Below are 24,128 nucleotides of genomic sequence, written 5' to 3' on the forward strand. Positions count from 1 at the left end.
GAGGCAGGTTTGTGTGACTCAGTTTCCAACTTGACTTTTCCCTTTGGCTTAGTGAGTTTGGATCCTAAGATTTACTTTCATTTCACACTAGCAATAACTATAACCAAGGAGATTGTGAAAGGAAAATAAATCTTGGGGCCCCAAACTCACTAAGCTAAAGGGAAAAGTCAAGCTGGGAACTGCTTAGGGCAAACCAGCCTCCTACTACTCACTCTACTCACTAAGATAAATGCATATCTGATTGCCTCCTTTGGAGAGGCTAATCAAGTTCTAAAGAATGCAACCATTTGTCTCTTGTCTACTTATGACCTGAATGTCCCCTCCCCATCTCCAGTTGTCCCACCTTTGCTTCAAGTTGTCCTGCCTTTCTGGACCGAACCAATGTTCATCTCACATATGTTGATTGATGTCACGTGTCTCCCTAAAATGTATGAAACCAAACTGCTCTGACCACCTTGGGCACATATCAGAACCTTCTGATGCTGTGTCACAGGCACGCATCCTCAACTTTGGCAGAATAAACTTTCTAAATTAACTGAGACCTGTCTCAGTTAGATATTCAGGGTTCACAAGGTGAAAGAAATAAACACTGAAAGCTATAATACATTCCTGAAAGAAATTAAGACTTAAATAAATGTAAAGACACCCCATGTTCATGGATTAAAAGACTTGGTATTGTTAAGCCGGCAATTGTAAACAAAGTAATGTACAAGTTTGATGGTACCCCTCTCAGAATTCCAATGGATGTGTTTTTTGTTTTCTCAAAAATAGGGAAAGCCAATCTATGAATTCATATGAAACTACAAAGTGCCCCCAACAATCTTGAAAAAGAACAAAGTTTGTATATTTCCCCTTCCTGATTTCAAAACTTATTACAAGTGGGTTTTTATTAACTTGTCAAGATAATTCTATGTGGAATGTGTTGTTGAAAAGAGTCAAACTCTGTAAAATATTTTAAGAGATTTATTCTGAGCCAAATATGAGTGAACATGGCGCATGACACAGCCCTCCGGAGGTCCTGAGGACATGTGCCCAAAGTGGTCAGAGTGCAGCTTGGTTTTATATATTTTAGGGAGGCATGAGACTTAATCAAATACATTTAAGAAATACATTGGTTTGGTTCAGAAAGGCAGGACAACTCAAAGCAGGGGCTTCTGGGCTATAGGTAAATTTAAACATTTTCTAGTTGACAATTGGTTGAGTGTATCTGAAGACATGGGATCAACAGAAAGGAAATGTTCAGGTTAAGATAAAGGATTGTGGTGACCAAGTTTTATTGTGTAGCGGAAGCTCTCAGATAGCGGACTTCAGAGAGAACAGGTTGTAAAATGTTTCTTAGTGGACTTAAACGTGTTCCTAGCTCTTAGTTGATTATCTCCTGGATCTGCAAAGGAAGGAAGGAAAACAAAGGGGAAAAGGGAAAGGGGATTCTCTACAGAATGTGAATTTTTCCCACAAGAGACTTTGCATGACAATTTCAAGGTATGACAAGGAAATATATTTTGGGGTAAAACATTTTGATTTTCTTCCTTGTTATGCCAGAGTCAGATTGGAAAGTAAGTCATGATATACAGGGTTTAATAAAACCCATCTGATGAGAATTTTTGGTTTGTAGGGCATGAGTCCCCAGACCCCTTATACAGGAATTTGGGCAAGATAAAAAAAATCAGAGCTTAGTCATCAAATGAGTAATCTTTTCAATAAATGGTGCTAAAACAATCGGATATCTGTGTGGGCCAAAAAAATAAAAACTCGTGTTCTCATACCAATACAAAATGTACTTGAAATGGGTAAAGCCTAAATATAAGAGGTGAAACTGTAGACCTTCAGGAAAAGTGGATAGAAGATAAACATTAATGATTTTGATATAAAGATTTCTTAGCTATAACATGGAAAAAATAGGTCGAGTGTGGTTGTACCTGTAATCTCAGTGCTTTGGGAAGCTAAGGTGGGAGGATCACCTGAGGCCAGGAGTTCCAGATCAGTCTGGGCAGCACAGTGAGACCCTGTCTCTACAAAATCAAATAAGGAAAAAATAAAGAATAAAAAAGACAGATCTTCATCAAAACTGGAAGCTTCTGCTCTTCAAAAGACACCATTAAGAAAATGAAAATGGAAGCCACAAACTGAGAATGTTCTCAGTATATGTATCTGATAAAACAGTATCTGATTAGAGTATTGTATCCAGCATATATAAAGAATTCTTACAACTTAACAGTAAGATAACGCAATAAAAAATGGACAGAAGATTTGAAGAGACACATTACCAAAGAAAAAATATGGATGTCTAGGTGGCACATGAACAATGTTCAACATCATTAGTCATCAGAGAAATATAAGTTTTACACATAATAAGAAGCCACTACAGTAGGAACCATTAGAAGGATAAAATTTAAAAGACAATACCAAGTGCTGGGGAGGATGTGGATATACTGGAAATTTTCTGTGTTGCTCTTGGATATATAAGATGTTATAACCATACTGGAGCATTGTTCAGCAGTTCCTTTTAAGAATACATTTACCATATTACCCAATAATTCTAACCATTCTAATCATATATATGTATTTCTGTTAGGGGGGAGATATATATTTATATTTATACATTCTAACCATTCTAATCATATGATTAGAATTATTAGAATATTATTAGAATGGTTAGAACATAAAAATATATATACACATATATATACACACACACACACATATATATGTATCTCCCCCCAAGAGAACTGAAAATACATCTCCACACAAGAACTTATACATGAATACTTAAAGCACCATTATTCATAACAGGCCCAAATGGGAACATCTCAAATGACCACCAGTTGGTAAGTGTATAAACAAACTGTTGATTAATGCTACTCAATTTTTTTTTAAAAGCTAGCTACCTGAACAAAATGGATGAATCTCTAAAGATTTATGAAAAGAAAGGTAAAAACAATAGATTCTGCACTATTCCATTTATGATATTATTGAAAAGGAAAAGCAAAGCCTGATACATTTTAGACTATATTCTGTTTGATATCACACATATGACATGCTAGGAAAAAAAGCAAAAGTATAGTGACAGAAACAAGGTGGATAAATTGTTTTTCAAAGCCTGAAGGTGGGTGGACTAAGGGCATTTGCTGCAAAATAGCACATGGAAACTTTTTTGAGATGATCTAAAAAATACTTATCTTGATTGTAGTTATTGTAACATAACTATACATTCATCTAAACCCCTTGCACTGTTTAAAGTGGTGAATTTTATTATAAGTGAATCATATCTCAATAGGTGATTAAAACATTCGAGATATCTTTCCTGAAATAGATGACTTGAATGTACGTACTGAAAGAACTCACAATGTACCTGGAAAATTAACCCAAACAGTCAGACTGTTCCATGAAATAGCTTAGTAAAACAGACTTTAAAGATAATATATCCTCCCAGTCTCCAGGCCAAAACATTAAATCATTTTGAAAGGGTAAAAATAATCAAGTTAACATCAGATTTCATACCAACAAAAGAACACTGGTGCAGTGACTACAAAATACTCAAGGAAAAAGGGGATGGGCCAAGGATTTTATATCTTCCCAAGCTGTTCTACATGGTGTCAAATCTGGCTTTAAAAAAATATGGCCGATGGCTTTAAAAAAATTAGGCATGATGGCTTATGCCTATAATCCCAACACTTTGGGAGGCCAAGGTGGGTGAATTTCTTGAGCTGAAGATCAGCTTGGACAACAGAGCAAAACCCTGCCTCTACTAAAAATACGAAAACTAGCTGGGTGTGCACATCTGTAGTCCTGGCTACTTGGGAGACTGAGGTGGGAGGATCCTTGAACCTGGGAGGTCAAGGCTGCAGTGAGCCATGATAGTACCTCTGCATTCCCACCTGGGTGACAGAGCAAGACCCCGTCTCAAAAAAAAAAAAAAAAATAGCCTTGGGAACAGTGAACATATGCATCCTAAGGATGAAACACACAATATACAAAAACATAACTAGATGCAGCAAAACAGTTCTAAGAGGGATGCTTCTCTTATACCATACAAGCAAGTTAACTTAAAATGGATTAAAGACTTAAACATAAAACTGTGAAACTAAAACTGCTAGAAGTAAACAAAGAGGTAAAGTTTCTTGCCATTGGTTTTGGCAATGAGTTTTTAGATTTAATATCAGAATCATAGGCAACAACAGGAAAAATAAAGAAATGAAACTACATGAAACTAAAAAGTTTCTGTACTGCAAAGAAAAAAAAATCAGCAAAATGAAAGGCAACCAACTGAATGAGAGAAAATATTTGCAAACCATATAGCTGGGAAGGGAGTCAATATCTAAAATATATAAGGAACTCATACAACTCCATAGCAAATAAACAACCAAATTTTAAACTGGGCAAGGGAACTGAATAAACATCTTTCCAAAGAAGATACACAAATGTGCAACAGGTATATGGAAAGATGCTTGACATTACTAATTATCAGGAAAATGAAAATCAAAGCACAAAGAGATAACACCTTACATCTGTTACAATACCTACTAACCAAAAAGTCAAAAGGTAACAAGTGGCTGGCAAGAATGTGCATAAAAGGATACCACTTGGTGGGAATGTAAGCTGGTGTAGGCCCTGTGGAAAACAGTATAAAGGTTTCTCAAAATATTAAAAACAAAACTATCATATGGTCCAGAAATCCTACTTCTAGGTATATGTCTAAAGGAAATGAAATCAGTATCTTGAAGAGACATCTATACTCTCATGCTCATTGCAGCATTATTCACAACAGTTGAGATATGGAAACAACCTAATTTTCCCTCAAAAGTTGAATGGATAAAGAAATGAGATACATATCTATATAATGGAATATTATTCAGCCTTTAAAAAGAAGGAAATCCTGTTACTTACAACAATGTGAATGAACCTGGAGGACATTATGCTAAGCGAGTAAGCCAGACACAAAAAGACTCCATGATCTCACTTACATGTGTAATCAAAAAAAAGTTGCACTCATAGTAATACAGAATAGGATGGTGGTTACCAGAAAGTTAGGGAAATGAGGCATTCTGGAAAAGGAGAGATGTTAGGCAAAGGGTACAAAAAAAATTCAGTCAGCCCTAAAAAATTTGGATATTTCACATTAAAAATTTTTTTAAATGAAAAGACCTTTGGGGGAAGGGTAATAATGAAAAAAATTGAGAAACATTGATATACAAAACCAGAATAATAAAATTCAGACTACCAACTTCATCTACAAGGCAAATTAGGAAGTTCTGTGAGGATTAGTCAATCTCTAATTCTTAGCAGAATTAAATAGAATTCAAATACTTGCAAAGTTCTATTAATATCATCTGTATCTTTCACTTATATTGCAGTATAATCAATAAAAGCAATGTACTTGCAAAAAAAAAGTGCAGTATGTACATAAATAGAATATCATTTTGCCTTATAAAATAAAGGAAATTATAACATGGATGAACCCGGAGCACATTTTGCTGAGTAAAATAAGCCAGGAACAGAGGACAAATATGACTTATTCCACTCATATGAGAAATCTAAAGTCAGACTCATAGAAACATGGAGTAGAATAGTTATTGCCAGGGCCAGTGGGAGGGGGAACAACATGTGTTAGTCAAAGAGCACAAAGTTTCAGATATGCAAGATGAGTAAGACCTAGAGATCTAACGTACAGTGTAATACCTATCATTAACAAATACTGTACTACATACTTAAAAATTTGCTAATAGGGTACATCTTAAGTGTTCTTATCATGAAAGTAAACAAATTAAGAGGGCCAGGCATGGTGGCTCATGCCTGTAGCACTTTGGGAGGCCAAGGCCAGCAGATGGCTTGACCCAGGAGTTCGAGACCAGCCTGGCAACATGACAAAACCCCATCTCTACAAAAGATACAAAAAATTGGCCAGGCACAGTGGTGTGTACCTGTAGCCCCAGCCTACTCAGGAGGCTGAGGTGGGAGAATCACCTGAGCCCAGGAGTTTCAGGCTGCAGTGAGCCATGACTGCTGTACTCCAGCCTGGGTGACAGAGTGAGACCCTGTGTCAAAAAGAAAAAGTAAAAATTAGAAAACAGAATAAGAGGAAATTTTTGGAAGTGATAGATATGTTTATGGCATTGAGTGTGGTAATGTGTCTGGAATTGGCGGGTTCTTGGTCTCACTGACTTCAAGAATGAAGCCGCAGACGCTCGCAGTGAGTGTTACAGTTCTTAAAGATGGTGTGTCCAGAATTTGTTCCTTCATGGTCTTGCTGACTTCAGGAGTTAAGCCACAGACCTTCACAGTGAGTGTTACAGCTCTTAAAGGTGGCACGTCCAGAGTTGTTTGTTCCTCCTGGTGGATTTGTGGTCTCGCGGACTTCAGGAGTGAAGCTGCAGACCTTCGCAGTAAGTGTTAGCAGCTCATAAAGGCAGCGCGGACCCAAAGAGTGAGCAGCTGCAAGATTTATTGTGAAGAGCGAAAGAACAAAGCTTCCACAGCATGGAAGGGGACCCGAGCGGGTTGCCACTGCTGGCTCGGGTGGCCTGCTTTTATTCCCTTATCTGGGCCCACCCACATCCTGCTGATTGGTCCATTTTACAGAGAGCTGACGGGTCCGTTTTGACAGAGTGCTTATTGGGGTGTTTACAAACCTTTAGCTAGACACAGAGTGCTGGTTGGTGCATTTACAATTCTTTAGCTAGACAGAAAAGTTCTCCAAGTCCCCAACCAACCCAGAAGCCCAGCTGGCTTCACCTCTCAATCCCCTCTCTAAACAGGACACCCCAATTGCTGTTGGGAATTTGGCCGATGACCACTCTAGCTATTTCCTGCCGGATAGGGGCGAAGAAGGGACCCTGCAGTTGTAGTGTCCTTCAGAGGGGAACTCTTTAGGCCAGTGGAAGGGCCAGCGGGTTGGTCCAGGGGTCCTCGGTAGAGGTTGTTAGTCGAACTCATTTGGGGTTCCATTTGTAAGACCATCTGTAGCTTGATGGCCTCGATTCTAGAGGAAACAAATTTGACAAGGAGGTTAAAAATACAGGGCCCTGAAGGCAAGTAATAATAAGATGGCTGTCTTGGGACCTAGAAAGGGGAGAAGACATGTTGCCCAACTCCAGAGGTTGGTTTACGAGTTTGAAAGGCGTCTGATTTCAGAAGCCTTTTCCTGTAAATGCCGGGCGATATCTCATACTGTCCCTGACTGGTTAGTGTAAAAGCAACGTTCTTCCCCTAAGAATGTGCAAAGTCCTCCTTTCTCAGCAGTGAGGAGGTCTAGGCCTCGGGGGTTTTGGAGAGTCACTGCTGCCAGAGTCTATTTGGGATTGTAGAGTAAGGATAGATTTAGTTATTTCTTGCAAACTGTCTGAGAAATCCTTTGAGAGTGTGTGGTAGTAGGATAATGCATGCTACACTGTTAAGTTTTAGCAAATTTTAGTTGAAAACCTTTAAAGTTTGGGATTTTAATTTTTCTTTGATATTAATAAAACCTCGTTCAGTCCATATTAACTTAGAATTGGTATAGATGGCTCCTTCCTGATTCTGTAAGTACTTTAAGATTTGGCTGAGTGCAAACAACTTGCAGGTTTGAGCAGATCAATTCTTAGGCAATTTTCCTAAGTCTGCTTCTACAAGAGTTTCCTTATCACTTACTGAATACCCATTGTGTCTTTTTCCCTTAATCGCCTGGGAGGAACCATCTATTGTCCTGTCCTGAAGGGAGTTCTGCCCAGATTTGATCAGAACTTTGTATGGTAATTAATTAAGATTTAGATCCCCTGTTAGGAAACCTGTTAGGTTAAGGATTTTTGATAGGAAGGCTATGGGTTGTCAGTGGCCTCAGTGTTTTCAGGCTACACCCTTGTTCACACTGACAACAAGGTGGTATTGGAGTGTTGTTACAGGGTTACAGAGAAGACCTTCAGTTATCAATTAGAGGTTTTAAATTTACCTGGCTTTTAAAGGAATAGGGTACACTGTTTTTTCTTTACTACTTTCATCTCTCTGTCTCTTTGACATCTTCGTCTCTCTTTCTGACTCCCTCTTTGTCTGTCTCTTCCTCTCTCTCTCTTTCTTCTGTTCCTTCCTCTCTCTCTCTGACTTTCTGTCTGTCTCCTTCTGACTTCCTATCTTTCTCTCTCTCTGTCTCTCTGTCACTTACTCTCCCTCTCTCTCTGTCTCTCTGTCTCTTCCTCTCTCTGTCTCTTTCTCTCTTTCCTTCTTTGACTTTGTCTCTTTCTTTCTTTCTGACTCCCTCTTTGTCTCTCCCTACCCCTCTCTGTCTCTTTCTCTCTTTCCTTTCTGCTGGTCTTTCCCTTTCCCAGTTCTAAGGCTCAGGTAAGTGCCACTAGTTCTGCTAACTGGGTGCTGGTCCCTCGGGGAAGAGGCTTACTTTCAAGTACAGTTACATCACTAACTATGGCATAACCTGCCCTTTGCATCCCACTCTCCACAAACGAACCTCCATCAACATATAGGTTAAGGTCAGGATTAGCCAAGGGGACCTCCAAGAGATCATCTCGGGCGGCATAAGTCTGGACTATAATTTGTTGGCAGTCATGCTCGATTGGTTCCTCATCCTCTGGGAGAAAAGTGGCAGGGTTGAGGGCCACGAACTTATGTATTTGAAGCACCAGTCCCTCAAGGAGTAGCGCCTGTTATCTAAGTAGGCGGTTGTCCGATAGCCATAAACTTTTTTTAGCACCTAGTACGCCATTTACATCATGAGTTGTCCAGACAGTGAGATCCTTTCCTTGTATTATTTTGATAGCCTCTGACACTAAGACAGCCACCGCTGCAACTACCTGTAAACAGTGAGGTCAACCTTTTGCTACTACATCAATTTCCTTACTTAGGTATGCCACTGGTTGTGGGGTTGTCCCACGAGTCTGAGTAAGGACTCCAAGAGCTATCCGTGCTCTCTCTCTGACATATAAAGAGAAGTTTTGTCCTGTGGGAAGGCTTAAAGCTGGAGCTTCAGTTTGTTCCTTCCACTGCCCAGACTTCAGGGTTGATTTTCTTCTCAAGTAAGGGGCAACAAATGGGTAACTTGTTCCCCATATTCGTGTAGCTAATAGCTCCAGCTTTGGCTAATATATCCCTCCCTAATAAGGGTATGGGACTTTCAGGCATAACAAGAAAGGCATGTGAAAAGAGCAAAGTCTATCAATTACAACTGAGGAGGTGGGAGAAATACCTGGTTACAGGCTGTCCCAGGATTTCTCGGATGGTAACGGACCTTGAGGACAGTCATCTGGGACAGAAGGTTAACACTGAGAAGGCCACACCAGTGTCCAGGAGGAAGTCAATTTTCTGGCCGTCAATGGTTAACCATACCTGGGGCTCAGTGAGGGTGATGACATGAGCTGGCGCTTTCCCCAGGCACCCTCAGTCCTATTGTTGGATCATCTGGTTGGGGGCTTTTTTCTGGCCCAGAGAACCATTGCACTCTGGGGCAGTGTGCCTTCCAGTGATTGCCTCAGCATAGCAGACATGGACGAGGGGGTGGCTTGTTTCTCATTGGACAATCTTTTTTAAAGTGTCCTTGTAAACCACACTGATAACAAGCCCTACCAGATGATTGGCCTGCTCCGTTTTCTGTTCTCTCTGAACCACCAAGGTTTGTTTGTCTGAGGGCCATGACAAAGGCTGCAGCATTTCTCTGATCTTGCTTTTCCTTTTGGGCCTGTTCCTCTTCATCCCTATTATAGAACACTGAGGTTGCCAGGTTTAATAATTCCTCCAGATTTTGTTTAGGGCCCGGGGCTTGCTTTTGGAGCTTTCTCCTGATATCTGCAGCTGATTGGGTAATAAACTTATCTTTTAGAATCAATTGACCCTCGAGTGATTCAGGTGATGGGAGTATATTTTCTTAAGGCCTCCTGTAGCCACTTGAGGAAAGCAGAAGGATTTTCTTCCTTTCCCTGAGTTATGGTGGACATCATTGAATAATTCATGGGCTTTTTCCTAATTCTCCTTAGTCCTTCTAGAACACAGGTCAACAGATGTTTGTGACTCCAGTCCCTATGATCTGAGTTGAGGTCCCAGTGGGGATCCATACTGGGGACAGCTTGCTGACCAGTAGGGAATTTTCCCTTTCTTCGGCTGTCATTTTATCATTTACTTGACTAAGATGCCAGGTATCTCCAAACTCTTGGGCTGCAGCTAAAGCTGCATTCTTTTCATTAAAGGCCAGGGTTTGATCTAACAAAAGCATGACATCTTTCCAAGTGAGATCGAAGGTTTCCCCTAGACCCTGTAGGACATCTGTGTACCTATCAGGATCATCTGAAAACTTTCCCAGGTCTGCCTTGATCTACTTTAAATCAGAGAGGGAGAAGGGACATGTACCTGGGTTGGGCCAAATTCCCCTTCCCCTACAGCTTGAAGGGGACGTAACCGATAGCCCGGGGGTTTTTGTGGTCCTTTGGAGATTTCTTTGCTTATTTCCTTCTGGGCAGGGGAGATTAGAGGAGGCTTATCATTAATAGGAGGGGGAGCTATAGGGAGGCTAGGATATGGGACTAAGCTGAAAGGTCCTCCTGGGGGATGTAAATTGCAAGCTTTGCATAGTCATGTATTTTCCTTCAATGAAAAGAGTTTGGACATAAGGTATTTCACTCCATTTGCCTTCCCTCTTACAGAAAAGGTCAAGCTGCAAGATAGTATTGTGATTTATACTTCCCTCAGGTGGCCATTTTTCCCCATCAGAGAGAGAATATTGGGGCCAGGCTGTAGGGCAGAAAAAAATGAGCCACCTCTTTTTCAGGGTTTGTGGGTCAAATTGGTCCCAATGGCTTAGGATGCATTTCAAAGGTGAGCCTGTTGATGCCTGAGTGTTTCCCATCTGAAAGACAAAACCGCCTGTGGTTTTGGTTTGTTTTGTTTCTCCCCCACCCACAAACCTGCAATGGTCCCTGGACCCTGCTGATCGGAATAGTTGCGCTCCCTGACGCAGCAGCAAAAATACTAGTTTTCCTCCCAGACCACAAGGGGGACTGAGAGAGGTCGGATTTAGTGGCCCTTACCAACGCATTCTCGAAAACCTGCACCCTTGCCTGTCCTCCTAGACCACAAAGAGGACCGAGAAAAATCGGATTTAGTGGCCCTTACCGACACATTCTCGAAAACCCATTAGAGTCCTAAGCATTCACCTGTTAGTATTGGGACCTTAACCATGTCCTATAAAGATGTTATGCCCCCAAAATGAAGTGGAGGGCCATACCCTGAGGGAGGGAAGGGATGTCCAGGGTTGGAAGAGTGACACCTTTTGTCCTTACTTATATGAATAGGAAGGATACAATTTCTGAGGCTCCCCATATTCTAGCTTCAGGAGTAGCTTTTGTTAGGCCTGCTAGTCTGAGGAGGGATCCTAAAATTCCAGATAGTCCCCCCTACGATGGGGCTTTGGGCAAAAATTATGTGTTTCTGATTGGCGAGCCTGGGTGCCCACAGAAGGTAACAGAATCCCAAATTTATACTAGAAATCATTCTTATAGGAGAAACTAGAAAAGCACCAGAGACAGGGAGTGGTTTTTAGAAGCAGGACTAGCCTGGAGAAGAGAGGCAAGAGGAAGTTTGTCTGGCAGGCGTTAGGACCCAGGGGGCAATGGTCAGGGTAGATAGAATAGATGGGCAAGTCTCGCTTGGGTGACATGACTTTGAGAGTTCCACTCATGGCCACAGGGTCAACCAACTTGTTGTTGGGACCCCGGAGCTGAATGGCTTTCCTCTCTTTCGACCCTGGGCTCAGCCCAGAAGTACAGGAAAAGCGGAAGCTGGTTCCAGGCAAACCAACGCTACCAACTCTGAAGAGTCAGGGATTGTTAGAGAGGCCTTTCCCAGAAAGCCTGACACCTGTGTCTTTAGTCTGGCAGCTGCGCTAGTAGCTTTTAACTGGCCGACAGGTGCCCAGTATTTAGCGCCCAAATTCTAAGGAAAAATAGGAAAGAATAGCAAGCGAAAGGGGTCCGATGGTACTCACCACTTGGCGATAGGCGATAGTCTCACTTCTTGGCGATAGGCGATGGTCCCATCTGGGTCGCCAAAATGTGTCTGGAATTGGTGGGTTCTTGGTCTTGGTGACTTCAAGAATGAAGCTGTGGACCCTTGCGGTGAGTGTTACAGTTCTTAAAGATGGTGTGTCTGGAGTTTGTTCCTTCTGATGTTCAGACATGTCCAGACTTTCTTCTTCTGGTGGGTTCATGGTCTCGCTGACTTCAAGAGTGAAGCCGCAGACCTTCGCAGTGAGTGCTACAGCTCTTAAAGGTGGCGCATCTGGAGGTGTTTCTTCCTCCCAGTGGGTTCATGGTCTCACTGACTTCAGGAGTGTAGCTGCAGACCTTCACGGTGAGTGTTACAGCTCATAAAGGCAGCACGGACCCAAAGAGTGAGCAGCAGCAAGATTTATTGTGAAGAGCGAAAGAACAAAGCTTCCACAGCATGGAAGGGGACCCGAGCGGGTTGCCACTGCTGGCTCAGGTGGCCTGCTTTTATTCCCTTATCTGGGCCCACCCACATCCTGCTGATTGGTCCATTTTACAGAGTGCTGATTGGTCCATTTTACAGAGAGCTGATTGGTCCATTTTGACAGAGTGATGATTGGTGCATTTACAAACCTTTAGCTAGACACAAAGTGCTGATTGGTGCATTTACAATCCTTTAGCTAGACAGAAAAGTTCTCCAAGCCCCCTACCTGATTAGCTAGACACAGAGTGCTGATTGGTGCATTTACAATTCTTTAGCTAGACAGAAAAGTTCTCCAAGTCCCCACCCAACCCAGAAACCCAGCTGGCTTCACCTCTCAGTAATAGCTTCAGTGGTGTCTACTTCCCTCCAAATTAATCAAGTTGTATACATTAAATATGTACAGCTTTTTGTGTGTCAATAATACCTCAGTAAAGTGATATGTAAAAAGAAGACAATAGAAATAAAGAAAAAGGAGCTCAAGAGAATTACATTAATTATACATACTTGAGTTTATAAAAATGTAAACATTCCTATATACAAAACAAACATGAAATCAAAACAATTTTTTAAAAAGTAAAGCAAAGTTGCCATATGGCAAAAAATACAAACTAAGCAGGGATTGTTATATACTGTATAACAAGACAGAATTATGCCACAGATTATTAAACAGAACAAAGAAAGTCACTCTACAATGCTGTGGGCTACCTTTCATAATAAAAAAAAGTTATATCCGTGTACCAAATAAAATGATAGGAATCTTCATAAAGCAGAAATTGTAGGAGATATAAGAAGAAACAGACAAAAGCAAACCAGTAGTTAGTTAATTTGCACGTAACATTTTCAGTCTAAGATGGGCCAGAATGACAAAAATGAGGAAATAAATCAGCAAAGTAACAATAAGGAGCTCTCATGTGGGTGGATACACACACACACACACACACACACACACACACACACACAGAGTGTATATATATGTCTATACACACAAAGTACATATCAAAATGTATATATATATATACTCTGATAATAGAGACACACTTCAGTACTTCAGACTGATATTGTTCTATAATATCAGTTACATGAATATAGAGATCATCTATTACTTTATTTGTTTAACTTTCCATTGGTTTATCTTGCTGATTGAGGTGTGCTAAAAGCAACTGTTAATATAATTGTCTTCTTTATTTCTGTCACCTTTTTTTTGTTTCATATATTTAAGACACTCACAGTCATGATTGTTGGGTCTTCCTGATGAATTGGTGTTTTTATCATTATGAAATGTCCCTCCTTTAATACTGTTTTTTAAAGTATATTATATCTGATAATTATTGCCATTCTAGCCTTTTCATATTTACATTTTTCTATTTATGTACTTTCAAACTATCTGTGTTTGTATATTTATAGTGGACTTCTTACAAACAGCATATATTTGGTTCTTGCTCTTTTATGACAGTCTTTGTCTTTTAATTGGAATGTTCAGTTCATTAACATTTAATGTAATTATGGATGTAGTTGCAATTCAGTCTGTCATTTTGTTTTCTGTTTGTACTAATTTTTACTAATTTTTGTTTCTTCACTCCTCTTTTCCTTCCTTCTTTGGATTATTTTAATATTTTCCAGATTTTTTATTTATTTGCTTTTTCAGTCATACCTACTTGCACTGTTTTTTTAGTGGTGCTGTAAGGGTTACATTTATATCCTTAGTGTTCTACAGTCCACTTAGAATTAAAATGTAGAAATCTTCATGCAGTCCACTTCATGGAAAATGTAGAAATCTTGCAATGAACTGTATCAGTTCATTTACCCACCTTACCCCATCCTTTATGCTATTGTATAACCTACATGTTACAACCCTCACAAAATGTTATAATTTTTGCTTTCAACAGACTAGTGTATATTAAATAAAGGTAATGGAGTTCTTTATATTTGCCTAGGTATTTACTGTTTCTCCTACTTTTCATTCTTTCTTGAAGATCTGCATTTCCATCTAGCATTTATTTTAGCCTAAAGAGCTTCTTTTAGTCTTTCTTACAGTGTAGTTCTACTTGTGATAAATTTTCTTGGTTTCTTCCTGCAAATGTCTTTATTACACCTTCATTTGTGAAAGAGTCTTTGCTGCATATAAAATTCTTTGTGTGTTTCTTCCTTCCAGTACTTCAAACATGTTATTCCACTGCCTTCTTGAGATTATTCTGCTATTGTTTTTTTAAATTATTAAGTTGGATATTTAGTTTATCAATTTTTAACCTTCTTTTCAATATAAGCATGTAAGGCTATAGATTTCCCTTCAAATACCTCATTTGCTCAAGTGTTTTTTTATAGTATTAGCATTTATTTAAGTATTTTAAAATTTCTATTATGATTTCTTCTTTGACTAATGACTTCATTTCTAAGTACATGTGCATATATTGCTTATCTTTTTGTCAACTAATTACATTGTTGATGGATTAATTATAATGTTTAAAATGTATTGAGACATGCTTTTTTACTTACTACATAATATAATTTTGTAGATATCCCATTTGTGCTTAAGAAGAATGTGTATTCTCTGATTTAAGATTTAAAGTTCTCTGGGCCAGGCACAGTGGCCTGTAATCCCAGCACTTTGGGAGGCTGAGGTGGGCGGATCATGAGGTCAGGAGATGGAGACCATCCTGGCTAACACAGTGAAACCCCATCTCTACTAAAAATACAAAAAATTAGCCAGGCGCGGTAGTGGGCCCCTGTAGTCCCAGCTACTTGGGAGGCTGAGGCAGGAGAATGGTGTGAACCCAGGAGGTGGTTCTCTGATTTAAGTTCTGTGTATCCAATAAATATAACTTTGTAATTAGGTTGTTTAAGACTCCTTTTTCTTTCTAATTTACTCACTGCTTAGACTAGCAAAAATTTAGAGATAACCCTTAGTCTCACACAGTGATGGTAGTCTGATCATTTGTTTTAATTCTACTCATGTTTTGCTTTATACATTTTTGAGCCTATTTTATTAAGTACATTCAAGTTTAGAATTTTTGTATATACAGAAGATTGAAACTAGGCCCCTTCCTTTCACTGTATACAAAAATTAACTGAAGATGGATTAGAGACTTAAATGTAAAACCTACAACTATAAAACCCTTAGAAGAAAACCTAGGAAATATTGTTCTGGACATAGGCTCTGGCAAAGACATCATGACAAAGACTCCACAAGCAATTGCAACAAAAACAAAAATCGACAAATTGGAGGAGTCTCTGCTCAAAGACTTGATGCTTATTTTTCCTCCATAATTTGAAGATACTTTCTGTCTTCTACCTCCCATTGTTGCCAATGAGAAGTCTAGGGTCAGTCTATTTGTAGTTCCTTTTTAGATGATATGTCTTCTCTCTGGCAGCTTTTTCTTTTTTTAAACTTCATGTATAAGTTATTCTTTTTTTCTTGCACTTTTAGGGTCAAGGGTACATCAGCCGGTTTGTTACAAGGGTAAATTGCATGTCATGGGGGTCTGGTGTACAGCTTATTTCATCACCCAGAATAACTATGCTACTAATGAGCATAGTATTCGATAGGTACTTTTTCAATTCACCCTCCTCCCACACTCCAGCCTCAAGTAGGCCTTGGTATCTACTGTTACCTTCTTTGTGTCCCTGTGTACTCAGTGTTTAGTTCCCACTTATAAGAGAGAACTTGGGGTATTTGGTTTTTTGGTCCTGTATTAATTCTCTTAGGATAGTGGCCACCAACTCCACCCATGTTGCTGCAAAGGACAATCTCTTTCTTTTATATGACTGCATAGTATTCCATGGTGTATATATACCACATTTTCTTTATCCTGTCAACCACTGATGAGCATCTAGGTTGATTCCATGTCCTTCCTATTGTGAATAGTGCTGTGATGAACATACACATCACATATCTTTATGTTAGAACAATTTATATTCCTTTGGGTATATACTCAGTAATGGGATTGCTGGGTTGAATAGTAGTTCTGTTTTAAGTTCTTTGAGAAATCTCCAAACTGCTTTCCACAGTGGCTGAACTAATTTACATTGCCAGTAGGGGTGTATAAGTGTTCTTTTTTCTCTGCACCCTTGCCAGCATCTGTTGTTTTCTGACTTTTTAATAATAGCCATTCTGACTGGTATGAGATGGTATCTCATTGTGGTTTTGATTCACATTTCTCTAACGATTAGTGATGCTGAGGATTTTTCCATATGCTTGTTGGCTGAGTGTCTTATTTTGAGAAGTGTCTGTTCATGTCCTTTCCCCATTTTTTAATGGGGTTTTAAGTTTTTTGCCTGTTAATTTGTTTAAATTCTCTATAGATTCTGGATATTAGACCTTTGCCAAATGCATAGTTTGTGAATATTTTCTCCCATTCTGTAGGTTCTCTGTTTACTTTTTTGATAGTTTCTTTTGTTATGAAGAAGTTCTTTAGTTTAATTGGTCTTTCCATTCATCAATTTTTTGTTTTTGTTGCAGTTGCTTGTGGAGTCTCTGTCATGACATCTTTGCCAGGGCCTATGTCCATAATGATATTTCCTAGGTTTTCTTCTAAGGTTTTTATAGTTTTGGGTTTTACATTTAAGTCTGTAGTTCATCTTGAATCGATTTTTATATACAGTGAAAGGAAGGGGCCTAGTTTCAATCATCTGTATACGACTATCCAGTTACTCCAGCACCATTTATTAAATAGGAAGTCATTTCCCCATTGCTGCTGTTGTCTATCTTGTCAAAGATCAGATGGTTGGTTGCAGGTGTTTGGCTTTATTTCTAAGTTCTCTAATCTGTTTTATTGGTTTATGTGTCTGTTTTTGTACCAGTACCATGCTGCTTAGTTTACTGTAGCTTTGTAGGAGTTCGAAGTGCATAACCTGATGCCTCCAACTTTGTTCTTTTTGCTTAGAATTGCTTTGGGTGTTCAGGCTTTTTTTGGTTCCATATAAAAATTTTTTTTTTTTTTTGAGATGTAGTTTCACATTTGTTGCCCAGGCTGGAGTGCAATGGTGCGATCTCGGCTCACTGCAACCTCTGCCTCCCAGATTCAAGCTATTCTTCTGCCTCAGCTTCCCAAGTAGCTGGGATTACAGGTGCCCGCCACCACGCCCAGCTAATGTTTTGTATTGTTTTTTTAAGTAGTGCTGGGATTACAGGTATGAGCCACCACGCCTGGCCTGGTTCTATATAAATCTAAGGTTTTTCTAGTTCTGTGAAAAATGTCAGTAGTAGTTGGATAGGAATAACATTGAATCTGTAGTATGGCCATTTTAACGGTATTGATTCTTATTATCCATGAGCATGAAATGGTTTTCCAATTGTTTATGTCATCTCTAATTTCTTTCCATAGTGTTTTGTAATTCTCATTGTAGAGATCTTTCACCTCCCTGGTTAGCTGTATTCCTGCTTATTTTATTCTTTTTGTGGCTATTGTGAATGGAATTGCATTCTTGATTTGGCTCTCAGCTTGGACATTATTGGTGTATAGAAATGCAACTCATTTTGCACTAATTTTGTATCCTGCAACTTTGCCAAAGCTGTGTATCAGATCTAGGAGTCTTTGGGCAGAGACTATGGGATTTTGTAGGTATAGAATCATATCATCTGAGAAGGGAGATAGTTTGACTTCCTCTCTTCCTATTTATTAATAGATGCCTTTTATTTCTTTTCTGGAAGCTTTTAGTTTTTTTTCTTTTATTTTTATTTATTTATTTATTTATTTATTTTGAGGCAGAGACTCACTCTCTTGCCCAGGCTGGAATGCAGTGGCACAACCTCAGCTTACTGCAACCTCTGCCTCCCAGGTTCAAGTAATCCTTGTGCCTCAGCCTCCTGAGTAGCTGGGAATACAGGTACCCACCACCATATCTGGCTCAGTTTTGTATTTTTAGTAGAGGTGGGGTTTTACTATGTTGCCCAGGCTGGTCTTGAACTTTTAGCCTCAAGTGATAAAATCCATCTCGGCCTCCCAGAGTGCTGGGATTATAGGCGCCCAGCCTAATTTTCTTTTTTTGTTTAGTTCTGCATTTCCATTACAAATGTGGATATTTTAAATTTCCTTTTTATATCTCCTGCCTGATATACATTGTTTCTTTTGTGTTGATTGTCTCATATCATTTATCATCTCTGGAAATTCTTAGCCATTAACTTAATTCCCTGTGTAGTCATATTAGACTTTTTCATTTTCTGTAATTTGCTCAGCCTCTCTTTATATTTTTAATCTCTTTTTCCTCTGTGTAACATTCTGTGTAATTCCTGACTTATACATAATTTATGCACTTTTATTTCACCAATTCTTTCTTCAAATGTGTCAAATTGACTGAGCACAGTGGCTCACACCTGTAGTCCCAGCATTTTGGGAGGCTGAGGCAGGAAGATCACTCGAGCTCATGGATTCAAAACCAGCCTGGGCAACATAATGAGACCTCATTTCTACAAAAAAAAAAAAAGTATTACCCCAGCATGTGGCACATGCTTGTAGTCACAGCTGCTTAGGAGACTCAAGGTCTTCTAAGACACTCGAGGTACTTATGAGGTTGATGTTGCAGTGAGCTATAATCACGCCACTGTACTCCAGCTTGGGTAACAGAGCAAGACCCAGTCCAAAACAAAAAAAAAATCAAATTATTTAACTTCAATAATTAGATTTTTATTTCTAAAAGTTCTGTTTTATTCTTTAAAATAGTAACCTGATTATTCTTTATTGTATCATATTACATGCTTATTTTCATGACTCCCTCATTTCTTTAAATATTTTATATTGAATTATTTTATATGCCTACTTTAATAATTCAATTATTTGAAATCCATGAAGATCTAAATTTGTTATTTTTCTAATTTTTAGTTATAGTGCCTTGTTTTCTTGTGTTTTTGATTATCTTTATGAACTCATACTTGTTTGATTTTAATTTATGTTAATTTTATGTTAAAAAATCATTGAGGGCCTCTATTAGAAAGGCTTTAATCCAGACATGAATTTGTTTGTTTCTGTAAAAGTTAGGGGCACTACTAACCTGGGTCTCTTTTAGCCCCTGGCTTAATCAGAATTCTTGGGTTTAGCTCTTTTACTTGCCTTAATCAACAGTCTGAGCTTATCACCTTTAACTTGAGTTTTGTTCAGGCTTATCTCCTAAGGGTGATGGCCCTGTAAGTAATTCTGCCCTGTTTTTCCCCCTTATTTGTTGTCTGCTGAGTGATCCTTACTCTGATTTCTATCAAGGGATTTTGTTTAATTGGTTATTTTTTTATGGAGGATATGGCCCCCTTGGTATTTACTTACTTTTCATAGTCCTATGATTTACTTTAACTAAGTATTTTATAAACAACCTAGTTGGGAGTCTCCTTTTGCTATTTCTGTTTCACCATGCTGCCAGATGCCAATGTCAGTTTTTTAATTTTACCATGTATCATTACCATCTACTGTCTATCATTACCTCTTACCTAGAAAGAAGAGCACATCCTAACTTATCCCCCTTAATTTCACTCTCTCCAATTTCAGTTTGCCCTCTATGATTGCCAAATTGATGTTTCAGTGAACATGTTAGACATGTTAACTTTGAGGTGCCTTGAAATAATAATTTGGAGATCAGGGAAGAGATGGATCCCGGAGGTGTAGATTTGTAAGCCACTGATAATTGATAAGCAATGCCCTGGGTGTGGTAAGGTTATTGAGGAGATTGGAGACAGTGGGTAGAAATAAAAGAGGATCATAGAATACTGATTTCATGGGGAGGCAGAGAAAAATGAACTAGCAAAGGAGACTAAGAAGAACACATCTAAGGAAGGGAAAACAAAAAATTAAGGAAAGCAGGGCAAGCCAAGGTAGGAGAGGGTTTCAAGGAAGGGCAATTTATAGAATTAGATGGGACCAAAGGGGCACAAAAGGTAAGAATTTACCTTTAAGTTTGATCCTAAGAAGATGGATGACAATGGCTCAGGCCTATAATCCCAGCACTTTTGGGACGCTGAAGTGGGTGGTTTGCTTGAGCCCATGAATTTGAGACCAGCCTGGGCAACATGGCAAAAACTCCATCTCTACGAAAAATACAAAAAATTAGCTGGGCATAGTGGCGTGCACCTGTAGTCCCAGCTACTAGGCGGGGCTGAAGTGGGAAGATCATCTGAGCCCAGGAGGTCAAGGCGATGATTGCACCACTGCACTCCAGCCTGGGTGACAGAGTGAGACCCTGTATTTAAAAAAAAGAAGATGGGGCCAGGCACAGTGGCTCACGCCTGTAATCCCAGCACTTTGGGAGGCTGAGGCAGGCGGATCACGAGGTCAAGAGATCAAGACCATCCTGGCCAATATGGTGAAACCCCATCTCTACTAAAAATACAAAAATTAGCTGGGCACGGTGGTGCGCACCTACTCCCAGCTATCGGGAGGCTGAGGCAGGAGAATCACTTGAATCAGGGAGGTGGAGGTTGCAGTGAGCTGAGATCATGCCCCTGCACTCCAGCCTGGCGACAGAGCGAGACTCCATCTCCAAAAAAAAAAATAAATAAATAAATAAAAATAAAAAATATATATATATATACACACATATATATATATGTATGAATAATTAGTATTGCCAGATAGTTACAATGGAATGGGGACAAATGCAAAACTGCAGTGAATGCATGGACAAATAGTACAATTTGCTAATCCTCTGACCTCTTCCTTAGTATATCCCATCTCCACTGAATATATAATGAATCAATAAGCTTCCTAGTACAAGACACTCTTCATTCACAAAATAAACACAATTGCCTTTTGATTTCTATAGCTGAGAGGGATTCAGGCAAATATAGGAGGTACTAACAAGAAGAGGCAACGTATTTTCTAAGCTATCATAGTCAGCAGTGTCTACTTGGGGTTATGTTTATTCTTGAAAGTTATACTTAAGGCCTCCACAGGCTCTGTGCCTCAGCCCCTCCTAAATGTAATAACTTTGCACATATGGAAGATCCTAGTAGGCCAAATCCCTTCTGTTTGAAAATATTTTTCCAATCAGAAGGACAAAAACAGTATCACAGAAATATGTTAAATAAACAGCTCTTTTCTTTTATATATTCTTGTTCACAACTAACATAATATTTTTTTCTGCCTTGTAGGTACCAGAGGTTTGAAAAGGCATTTCTCCTAGCTGTTGACATTGGTGCTCGTGACCTCTTTATGGTGAGTCATTTTCAGAGATGATTTCGTGCCTTCAGTTCTAAGGCTAAGTTGTCAGCTTTTGTGACCATAAAAAGGATTACTGTCATTTTGCAGCCTCAGACACAGGGTGGGAAAGCATTATTCCATCTTGACTTGCAGGTTTGCTTTCGTGAAACTGGTCAATAACCATCTAGTATCTTTTGATTTGTTGACATTTTGTTTGCTGGCTCCAATGGATCTTTTGTGTTTTCTAAGAATTTATAATTCTTGAACTTTTCTCCTCATGTACCTTGATGCAAGGGGATGACACCTATCTATCTAGTAAGCTTAAATGTCTTTCTAATCCATTCTCTGAAGAAAAGCTATAGAATCAAGGACATAGGGCAAAAGATGTCCCACAGATCTCGAATGTGCTTAGTTTGTCCCTTATATTTTAGTGTAGAGTAACAAAGTAGGAATGTTCTCACATGTATTTTTTAAGTAACCATAGTACAAAGTGGATCCAAGAGGTTAAATTCATGTACACTCTGGCCCTCCCATTTATTAGCTACAGAACAGTAAAACTGACCAGTTTCTTACAAATCCTTGTACTCTGTATCAGGTTTCTGTTTTATAAGATCTTGCACTACAGTGCCACATTGAGATCAAATGAACAAAGGAAAAGTCCTTTCCTAGTTTCCCAGCATATTCTGTTAGACAGCAATTTCATTGTTTCCACAGAAACAACAGAGCAAAAGGTTCTTGAAAGAAGAAATGCTTCTAGAAGGTGCTTTTGCCTGAATCTTTTGCACAGTTAAGACATTTTGTAGTTTAAATTAAGCTTTGATGTTTCAGATATTCTGTTATACAGCAATTTCGTTGTTGTCACAGAAACAATAAATCAAAAGCCTCTTGAAAGCCAGAAATACTTCTGGAAGGTGCTTTTCCTGAATCTTTTGCACAGTGAAGACATTTTGTAGTTTAAATGAAGCTTTGATGTTTTAGATAATATTATGGATTCATCACATTAGATCAATCATCTTTGGATTGAGTTTGATATTTAAATTCTAAATGTATGTCATTCAATTAATTATACTATTATTGATCATAAAAAATCTAATTTCAAAAGTGTGAACATTCTATTGTTCGTCATCTGCATTTTGTGATGTCTGATTGAGCAGGCATATTACATTGAGGGAAGATTTTATTATTTTCATCAAAATCTATACATGCAGAGATCACAGTGTCAGAAAATTAATTACACTTTTTAGATTTTCCAGCCCCATTGACTTTTTTCCTTATCTCCACCTTTTCACCTTTGCCACTTACCCCAATAATGGTAGATTTTCCCCATATTTCTTTATTTTTTATGTCTATAGTTTCAGTCTTTTTTCTAGCCAAGATAAGAACTAAAGAGATGAATATTTAAATGTTTGGTGCCTGGTAAAATTTCTCTCTCAAGGTATTATGTTCTTTAATTTCTAATGTTGTAATAATTAATAGAAACATCACGAAAGGCACCTTCTAAACTTTTCTCAAATCATATCTGTTTCAGCTTTCGGTCTCAGTTTAGCCAATAACAATATAAAGTGTCCATGTTAGTTCAAATCACCTTCATCCAGTAGCCTTTCTACTGATAGGCTAATCCTAAACCATGAGGATTTTTACACATAAAAGATGAAAATCTAAAATAAGGGAAGTATAGAAGTGGTTTTACTGTCCTTTTTATTTGCAAAAGCAAACAGTCATTATTCAGAATGCTGCATTGTTACTCTTCATACATAACTTTATTGATAGCCCAAGGTCTGCTTTAAAGAAGCTCAAAATATTGAGAGCATTAAAGCCTCAAAGTTCTATTTAAGCTCATGAATCTACTATATACATTTAAGGTTCCATGTAGAAATTGCCTAAAAGGATTTATTTTTTTAATAGATTCATTCTTACTATCTAAGTTTCATCTAGCCAGAGGTCTATAGCCTATAGATTGAAAAATGTTACCTCTTTTGAAATTAAAAGCTTGTAGATTAAACAGGATTATTCCTATTTATACATGATTTTCTACCCTTGAGATATCTCTTGCTAAAAGACTAAAAATAATAACATATGAATCACAATGGGATCACACAAAAGTGTATCAGTTAACCTGAAAATAGTCCTTTTTGCATTAGCATATTATCAGTGGTAAAAAGTTACAAGGCATACAACATGATAAGAAAGTTGATATGGCTGGAAAGCAGAGAGACTAAAGGGGCTTACATTCCATATAAAGGAGTTAGAATTTATCTCAAAAGCAATAGGAAGTTACTAAATCATTTTAAATAGAAGAGTGATATTATCAGTATTTTGGCTAGGAAACTTTTCCTCTAAAGGGCCAGGTAGCAAATAGTTTAGGCTTGCTTGCTTGTTTGCTTTATTGATTCATTGATTGATTGAGACAGGGTCTTGGTTTTTCACTTAGGTTGGAATGCAGTGGTGTGATCATAGCTCACTATAACCTTGAACTCCTGGGCTCAAGCAATCCTCCTATCTTAGCCTCCAAAGGAGCTAAGACTACAGGCATGTGCCACCATGCTTGGCTTAGTTTTGCAAATATTTTAG

At 38.6% G+C, this 24,128-nt stretch overlaps 1 protein-coding gene across 12 annotated transcripts in view; it reads left to right on the top strand.

Moving 5' to 3' along the window:
• The window catches only part of WDPCP (WD repeat containing planar cell polarity effector), a 730,102-nt gene that overhangs the window by 496,361 nt on the left and 209,613 nt on the right, over window positions 1–24,128 (top strand). For all 12 annotated transcript variants that reach the window (XM_055107901.1, XM_003830886.6, XM_034953245.3 and 9 more), the window contains one exon: window positions 21,509–21,572. In XM_055107901.1, coding sequence (XP_054963876.1) covers window positions 21,509–21,572 — 64 coding nt within the window. The remainder of the gene's footprint in view (window positions 1–21,508; window positions 21,573–24,128) is intronic.

Source organism: Pan paniscus, chromosome 12 (assembly GCF_029289425.2).
Source record: "Pan paniscus chromosome 12, NHGRI_mPanPan1-v2.0_pri, whole genome shotgun sequence".
In the NCBI taxonomy this organism is placed as follows: domain Eukaryota; kingdom Metazoa; phylum Chordata; class Mammalia; order Primates; family Hominidae; genus Pan; species Pan paniscus.